This window comes from Sardina pilchardus, chromosome 3, assembly GCF_963854185.1.
Source record: "Sardina pilchardus chromosome 3, fSarPil1.1, whole genome shotgun sequence".
Classification (NCBI taxonomy): Eukaryota; Metazoa; Chordata; class Actinopteri; order Clupeiformes; family Clupeidae; genus Sardina; species Sardina pilchardus.
The window spans coordinates 21702833-21711749 of NC_084996.1; the positions used below are offsets into that span (position 1 = coordinate 21702833).

The 8917-nt window shown below is 42.4% G+C and overlaps 1 protein-coding gene across 2 annotated transcripts; it reads right to left on the minus strand.

Annotated features, from left to right (window-relative positions):
* Positions 1–2136: 2136 nt before the first annotated feature.
* LOC134077047 (interferon-induced protein 44-like) lies at positions 2137–7968 on the minus strand. Of its 2 annotated transcripts, XM_062532411.1 has the most exons (7): positions 6428–7968; positions 4991–5048; positions 4420–4618; positions 4111–4263; positions 3733–3916; positions 2484–2584; positions 2137–2315 (listed from the first exon to the last, which is right to left on the minus strand). In XM_062532411.1, the coding sequence occupies exons 3-7, from the start codon at positions 4603–4605 to the stop codon at positions 2139–2141; spliced, it is 801 nt and encodes a 266-aa protein (XP_062388395.1). In that variant the 5' UTR covers positions 4606–4618; positions 4991–5048; positions 6428–7968; the 3' UTR covers positions 2137–2138. The 2 variants fall into 2 exon arrangements, with proteins under 2 accessions (XP_062388395.1, XP_062388396.1); XM_062532412.1 differs by lacking the exon at positions 4991–5048.
* Positions 7969–8917: the final 949 nt, after the last annotated feature.

The following is an 8917-nucleotide window of genomic DNA, read 5'->3' on the forward strand; positions in this document are numbered from 1 at the left end:
GCCTATACGTGGCGCTGTTTCAGTTCACCAAATCACCAAAAACGGAGAGGAAGAGGTGTTATAGAGGAACAATGCAGCATTGGCGATTTCATCTCTGGTTTCGGTTTCGTTTTTCGTTTTCGCTCGTTTTATGCTTGCATATTTGTCTGCAGAGCTTCCCCGACAGCTTAAGCGTGTATATTTATACATATATAGGCTATATATAAATATATAAATTGCAAGCGTGGTTCTTCTTGTTCCTTACGACTTTCAGATGTAAACAGACGATCGTCTCCTGCAGAAACTGCAAGGTTGCATTAGCGGATAGGGACACTGGGGGCGGGAGGAAATATTACTGTTTTCGAAAACTGGTCAGTCAAGCAAAACAACGATTTCTGAGCGATTTTATGACTATGAAAAAGTTGCATAGGGTCTCTTTAATGAGACGTCGAGATGAAAACTATTTTTCACAGTTTATGGGTGGAAGGCTTGCCCAAACTCCCATTTTCCCTGAATTCTCTCGTATTTTAAGGTAATCTCCTGCCGCTCTCCCGTTTTGTTGTTTCTCCCGGAACACTCGTACTTTGCATGGCCATCATACCTCATTCGAAAATCACTGATCCATTCATTTTCTGTTTGTCTGACATACTGTAGGTTGCCATACACCCGACACATACACAATCACTTACTTTCAATTTATTTCAACCCTTCTGTCATAACACCTGGCAACGTAAACCCCAAATAATGAAATCGGTGCGGTTCACACCCGGGTCTCGCAAGCAAGCGACCCCGTTGAGATAGCCTACTCCAGAATTAGCTGTTGTGAAATGGTTGGAAATCGAATTGATTAACACATCACAAACTGTTCTTGAGTGTTGGTAACTTGTGTCCTCGGAACAAAATCTGACAGCAGCTTTGGAGTTTGTAGTTGTGTAACGGGTGCTAGCTGGTTAGCTATGCTGTATGACGTTAGTAAAACCTCACTCCCCGACGCTTCAAGAGCGCTGCTGGCATCAAAGCTAGTAGCCTGAGCTTTTAGCTGGATTGTTAGAGCGCTCGACTCCCGATCCGAGGTGCTGCTGTCTCGCGGGTTCGAGTCCGGGCGTGTGCAGGGCTGGAGCGCGGTGGTTCCACACAACGCAGGTTACATTGGTGCCGTGACCCGGATTGGGAGTGAGGTTTAGGGGGGTGAGTGTAACGGGTGCTAGCTGGTTAGCTATGCTGTAGGACGTTAGTAAAACCTCACTCCCCGACGCTTCAAGAGCGCTGCTGGCATGAAAGCTAGTAGCCTGAGCGTTTAGCTGGATTGTTAGTGCGCTCGACTCCCGATCCGAGGTGCTGCTGTCTCGCGGGTTCGAGTCCGGGCGTGTGCAGGGCTGGACCGCGGTGGTTCCACACAACGCAGGTTACAGTTGGATAGGCTGCATAGGCTCTCGGTAAAGTAAAAACGACGACCGAAATGCAGTAACGTAATCCCGTTTTTTTTTTTTTTTTTAAAGCTAAATGTTGACAGGTATGGGCTAGAGGACGAGGAGTGTGCCGATGACATCATCGAAACACAGTTATGCGTTTTCAGCCATCCAAACGAACGAAGCGTTTTTGAACTCATGCACTCTGGGACCCGGTTTCAGATCGATTCGTTTTAGGGCTATGCGTTCGCAGGATTCGTTTAGACGATCGGCCAAAACGATGCAAAACATCTGCGTTTAACCCAAAACATGTCTCCGTGTGGACATGGCCTATAGGCTAGGGGTGGAGGCATGCAGACAGGACAGGAAAATGGAAACATTAAGCACATGGCACAAGGGAAACCAGACACAACACACAAGGTAATACACAGAATGACCACTAGGGTGGCACAAACACATTGGCCCTCATAGACCTCTGAAGTTCGCCTACAGTACAAAAAAGCTGCCATCTTTGAGAACAGGTATCAGGCGATTTTCTTTCCTATGGGGAAACAGCATGAAGTTGGGGATGAAAAAGTCTGAAATACAGACGTTTTCCTCAACACACTTTTGTCCTCTGCCTTCAAGTGGATACTGAGATATCCAGTACTTGAAGGCGGCACACTTTGATTTATGCTACCCCAGAGCTAATTTGTCATGTTTATTTAAATAAAGCGAGGAAAACATTCTGTTATCGAAGGCAGAAAGACTTCACTTCTTTTTATTAAGATGTTCAGCCACATGGTCATTAGCAAAGTTCAAAATGTTTGAGAGAGCAGAGAGGAGCAGTATGTCCACGTCATCATTCAGCTCAATCTCCTCATGGTAGTTCTTAACTGGGAAGATGCAGTTCATGGGGACACCCAACTTGTTACTGCACTCCTGCATCTGAACACACACACACAAACACACACAAACGCACGCACGCACACACACACACACACAGGCACGCAGGGGCAAAGGGAGAAGATTTTCAGTAACAATGCAGTATAGACATAACAAATATTTTGTTCACTTTGTTTTCCTGTACGTGCACACACACACACGCACACACACCTTCTCTTTGATCTTCTTGTCTCTGTAGATCATCTTCACATCTTTTTGGATCTCAGGACAGGCAACATCCACATTTGTCATCAGAATTACTTGTGGGATTCCTGCAGAAAGAAAACATTTGACCCAACTACATGATTTCACCTAGTAGGGGGCTATTAGGGTGACTTCTGGGTAAGAAAATACTTGAGTTTTGCGGTCCCACATACAGCCACTCGTTTGACTTCCGTTTGACATCCAGATGTCTAACTCATGTGGGAAAGCGGCTTTTGATGTTGCCGCCACACGATCAAAAGTTCCATAAACCCTGCGCTGAATGGCTGAATCGTGGGAGGGTGGGATGTACTTCTGGATGCTGGAAGGTATAGTGAATTAACTCATTGACTACTGACCAAGAGATTGGCTGTAAATAGTTCCAAAAGTTCCATAACGAGGAAATAGCCCTCTGCCATTTTTTCCTATGGAGATCTATGGGAGTGTCGCCACTCTGTTTTATATACCGCTCTGGGTAAACCCACCCCAATCTGCCGGCGATTTCGCACTACAGCTCAGGCTGGAAACTCTCCTACTTCCTGTCCATGTTTGCTGGAACCAATCACAAACTAGCTTATTCACCAGGCACACCCGGTCTAATTGTTTGAAGGAATATCAAAATGCGTAGAGTCGTTTGTACTATCCATTTATCATGCCTCCTTTGCAGTAAAACTACAGGGCAGACTCCCCAGACTAATGTTCAATCCTAAAAGATGGGCATAATTAATCGACGATATGAATTGATCATTAAGAATTTTGTTGATTATTTGTATGCTGGTTATGCTAGTTAGCAGACGCCTTTGTCCAAAGCGAAGTACAACACGGCCATAACTCAAACTATGGAGCCTACCACTTGAATAAATATAGCGGTGCATCCTATAACATTATTTACCAAACTGGTAGAATCTCACTACGAAGAGAAGCTGGAGCTGTTAGTGAGAAGTCTGGTGATAGTAGGCTACAGTATGTTGTGACGGAATGTGATATGCTGCCCCTATACAGTTAATGACACCAGCATATCATCTCAATGAACTAGATCCATTGAGTCATTTTCTCATTTTATATAAAAATATTAATGATTAATCGATAGTTGATCGTTAATTCTCCCGACAATCGACTAAGAAAACTTTGAATGTCCATCCCTAGTCTATTGATAGCCAGGCTATCAATGATCTCAGCTAAATCAATCAAAAGTGCTATACTGAGCATGGTGACTTACTCAGTTGAGTAGCTTTCTCTCTGATATCCTGAAGTTTGGTGATGACATTATGGACATGTTGATCACCCATTAATCCAATTCTGTCTGCCGGTAGCACACTGACGAGGCAGTGGACCTTATCAGCCAGAGTCGGGCTCTTGTTGTAGTATGCGTCTCCTTCTTTCAGAGGGCATTCAGGGTTAAACTGAACAAAAAAAAGAAGTGTGAGTGTTTTAGTATCTGTCTATGCGAGTAAGTTTACAGTATATGACCGATTTGAAAAGTTGCTGTGCTTCCTACTTTTAGCGCAAGTGAGTGCATGGCTAACTGTATGTGTGTCTATGTTGGGGATAGGAGAGTTTGTGTGTGTGGTTGTAATTGTGTGTGTATTCTACATACAGTATAGCCATCTTTGAGACGGCCCTCTAGCGCCATCTTGAGGTCTTCAACATGGGCTCCAGCTGCATCTGTGTTCTCCAGACCCATGATGTCATTGATGATGAACGGGAGGAACTTCTCAGCATTCCCAGCTTTAATCTTATTTGAGTTGAACTACAAACACAACATGCTGTGAGCTGCGGAATATGCATACAGTAAACTTGCCATAAATTGCAAAAATGAATTATAGAACATTATAATAGTTTTCAAAGAACACTGTTAGGAAAAGGGTTAAGTCTATACAGTATATCATCAAACATGACCTCTCACCATCTTAGTGAAGCTCGCAGAAGACAAAGCATCAGCTAAAGCTGCTTGAGCCATGCGACCCTGAAAGATGCTGTCGATGGAGTTAATGAAGCTGGACTTTCCCACTCCGACTGGACCAAGCACCAGGATACGCAAGTGCCTGACCTCTGGGTTGCTGATGCTCAGATTCCTCACTTTATTCATCATGGAAACCTTCCTTCTGTAGATATGAGGAAATTAGAGCAATATTTTGTACCATTGACTGGCATGACTTGTTTCTGTGTCAAGCAAGGAAGGTTATCATGTTATTCATGATTACATGATGATGGTGATGATTGTGTTGATGATTATGGTGGCCATTTTCATAGCCCTTAGCAGCACAACAGGCGGAACTTTCTGCAGCACTCTGAAGAGCCATGTAATAAGCATGGATAATATCTATTCATGCTTATTACTATCTATTCATGCTTATTACTCATGCTTATTACACATGCTTATTACTCACTATTACTCATGCTTAAAGGGATATTCCGCCATTTTTGGAAATACGCTCATTTTCCACCTTCCCTCGAGCAAAACAATCGATATTTACCTTGTTCCCGTTCATCCAGCCATTCTGTGAGTCTGGCGATACAACTTTTAGCTTCAGCCTAGCATAGATCATTGAATCGGATTAGACCATTAGCTTCTCGCCTGCTAGCTTCATGTTTAAAAGTGACTAAGATTTCTGGTAATTTTCCCATTTAAAACGTGTCTCCTCTCAAGTTAGAAAGTGCAATAAGACCAACTGAAAATGAAACCTGGCGTTTTTCTAGGCTGATTTGACATGGAACTACACTCTCATCTGGCGTAATAATCAAGGCAACTTGCAGCTACTGGCACTACTACTGCTTGTTGTCTATGGGGACTATTTTCAGATGCTGCGTAAGATATCACTGCCCCTATGGTATGTTTGCAAGTTGCCTTGACCTCTGAAGTTTACAAAAAAAGCTACCATCTTTGCTCAAATAAGGAGATCCGGTATCTTGAGATTATTTCTATGGGAAAATAACATGGGGAATTTCAATTATCGCACCTGTTTAACATTGGAAATGCAGACATTTTTCGCTACACACTTTTGTCCACTGCCGTCTAGTGGATACTGTGATCTTAGGTGAAGACGGCACACTTTGATCTTTGCTACCCCAGAGCTAACAATGCAACTTGCCATAGACAGTTAGCTTCAATTAACTCCCGGATCTCCTTATGAGCAAAGATGGCAGCTTTGGATCCTTTTTGTAGGCGAACTTCAGAGGTCTATTACTGCACCGAGTCGAAGTGCTCCCAAGTGCAATTCCACCACAGATATAGTTATCCTTCTTACCCAGCTCTTCGTTTTATTTTGTCTCACCATACTTGGTCTTGTAACTACTTGTGTAACTGTATTTTAATAGGGAAAGCGTGGATACTGCCAGCATGTGTTTTATATACAAAGCTTGTATGATTTAGTCTTGAAAGTGGCCCCTTTCTCGTTTTCCTCATACAACGTCATATACTGTGTAGTCCTTACAGGTTACAATGTTTTATATGTTTCAGGTTACACAGATTTAGCAAAGGTCTTCATGGTGGAATGGTTTCACTGTCATGTAAAATCAGATTTTTATATGACAGTGAAACCATTATAAGATCCTTGCTAAATTTCTAATGAAGGAAGTCATTTTTCCTCCATCGGTGGTCAGGATTTCCGACGTGCGTGAAGGCAGAATTAGTGATATCGGAGCTCACAGAGGTTCCCATTGAAGATGAATGGGAAAAGAGATGTTTACAGTCTTATATGGAGCTTGGTGGAAAAGAGCCCCTACTAAACTCTCACTCTACAGAGTAGCCAGCGTATTCAAATCCTTCCACTACAGGAGCTCAAATAGGCTACGATGGAGTATGTGGATTCAAGGCCATTTCGTAACAAGTCTTTCAGATTAAAACAAATAGCCTTAGGATAGGCTTTTAGAGAGAGAGAGAGAAAGAGAGAGAGAGAGAGAGAGCGACTTACAAGGGTCAGTGGGAGGCTGTCTTTCTTCCTCTTCCTCTTCCTCAACAGGTTGCTTTCCCTGTTTGTTTCCCATAATTACTGCTGTTAACAACAAGCACAGGCACTGACTGATGAGAAAACAAAGCTTCCTCTGTTGCTCCAATTATGCACATTCTTTGGATTGTACTCAAGTAGTGATCATTAGCAATCACTTTACCAGAGTTTACTTTTACAGTAATATAATAGAATAGAATAGAATAGAACAGAATATATGTTAATGTCCCCATGAGGGAGTCTATGTAGCAAAGCATAACCCAGTGATAGACAACGTATACTTAACCTGCGATGTGTGGAACCACCACGGTCCAGCCCTACACACGCCCGGACTCAAACCCGCGAAACAGCAGCACCTCGGATCGGGGGTCGAGCGCGATAACAATCCAGCTAAAAGCCCAGGCTACTAGCTTTCATGCCAGCAGCGCTCTTGAGGCGTCAGCTCAACTAACTAGCTGGCATCCGTTACATAGATAATTAACTTTAACATGTTTGTTTATTTGTACTTGCATTTTATCCAAATACAAGGAAATTTGATGTGTTTGTGCCTCTGTGTCCTTCAATTTATGAGTGTGGTGTTTGGTGCATGGTTTTACTCATGCATGTGTGCTAATTGAACAATTTGAGCCTGTTTCTGTTTATCTACAGTAGATGCCACCCTTGAATTAATCAAAGCCCCACTAGGGCCACCCTTGTCAAAAAATCTCTAGAATCGGCACTGACTTTACGAAGTACCGTGACTGGGAAGGGCTGGCAAGCAAGCCACAGACTGGATTCACTTCCTGTCGGGTGCATGAAGCTGTATTACCATGGCATCTCTCCAGTGCGTGTGCCTAGGCCAACCAAACAGGGAAGTGAATCCCCTGATTCATCTGCGGCTTGCTTGCCAGCCTTTCCCTGTCACGGTATACTCGTGAAATATAATCACATGTTCCATTTTTGAATATGGGAGACTGGCTACGTTATGAAAAAGAAAATGCTCATCAGAAAATACAAGGTACTGCACTGTAGCCCACTATAACTGAACGGTACTGACTGAGGTGTCAGATAAAATTAAAAAAGATCTGAACCGGCACTGCTTTTGGCCCCCACTGTACTTGTTACTCTATATACTCAACCATAAGTGTGCCTTGAGGCTCTGGATATACAGTATATAAGGGTGTGGAGGAAGAAAATGTACAGAAATATTGTGATGTACGGGTGAAATTTGCCTGCATAGGTTTAGGGTGGCATCTGGGAAAATGTCGGCCTGTAGCTACCACTGATTACTATAACATGGTGAATTCCTACCACTGATTACTATAACATGGTGAATTCCTACATGCCTGCACTGATTACTATAACATGGTGAATTCCTACATGCCTGCACTGATTACTATAACATGGTGAATTCCTACATGCCTGTAGCTACCACTGATTACTATAACATGGTGAATTCCTACATGCCACTGATTACTATAACATGGTGAATTCCTACATGCCTGCAATGATTGCTATAACATGGTGAATTCCTACATGCCTGAAAAAGCATAATTTACAAACATGGCACCACTTGACATGGAATGTCTCTTCATAATTACACTTTGCAGCTCTTATGATAAACTAGAAGACACTCAAGCACTCAGGCACTGGTCAGTGTCATCAGATGGCATGGCACACAGACACCCACGGATATTACACATTTAATGTGTGTGTGTGTGTGTGTGTGTGTGTGTGTGTGTGTGTGTGTGTGTGTGTGTGTGTGTGTGTTTACACTAATGCAACTGTCCAAGTTCATTCCACAGTCCACATCATAAGCACTTGTTGGCAATTTTACATTTGCAGTTATGGTTATTACATAACAAATTATAACTAGAAAATGTAATTCCATGGAAGGAATTACCATTGCATGTAAATGCAAAAAGGTTGCTGACTGTGTAAAACATTGTATTAGGCCTATAGTTTAAAAGACAACTAGGCTACACAGAAGAATAGATAAATAACAATAACCCAATTACAATTCCACTGAAATTACTTGGAAAGTCACATTTAAAAAGTGATTTATGAAAATGCATCAAAATTTTGGATATAGGCTATTTTGGAAAATAACTCTTTAAAAGACTGAAATGAAGTTGCCTACTTAAAACGAGTTGCAAGAGCTGACACTTTAGTAGCCTACAGTGACGACTGGTAGGATAGCTTACATAGCCTTCATATACTAATGCAGGTTAAAAGTAGGCCATAGGCTATAGATTTAGACACCATTGGAACACGGAATAGGCTACAATCTCAAACAACGCCAAACGATGATGCAGCAACAGGTAGGATATCTAGCAATGTAGGATATTTTATGTAGGATACACATATTAGCTAGGATGAGCTAGTATGTTCTTCGAAGTATTTCCAGGTGTGTGATTGTCCTAATAGGAATGTAGCCTACAATACGCTGTTAACAAAGGTTTTTAATTTGTGAATGAT

Excerpts from the sequence above, each read along its gene's own strand:
- LOC134077047 (XM_062532412.1), bottom strand. The coding sequence starts at position 4,605 with ATGATGAATAAAGTGAGGAATCTGAGCATCAGCAACCCAGAGGTCAGG. Across the intron at positions 4,264-4,419 it reads CTGCGAGCTTCACTAAGATG|TTCAACTCAAATAAGATTAA; the intron begins GTGAGAGGTCAT and ends TTGTGTTTGTAG. Across the intron at positions 2,585-3,732 it reads AGAGAAAGCTACTCAACTGA|GAATCCCACAAGTAATTCTG; the intron begins GTAAGTCACCAT and ends TTCTTTCTGCAG.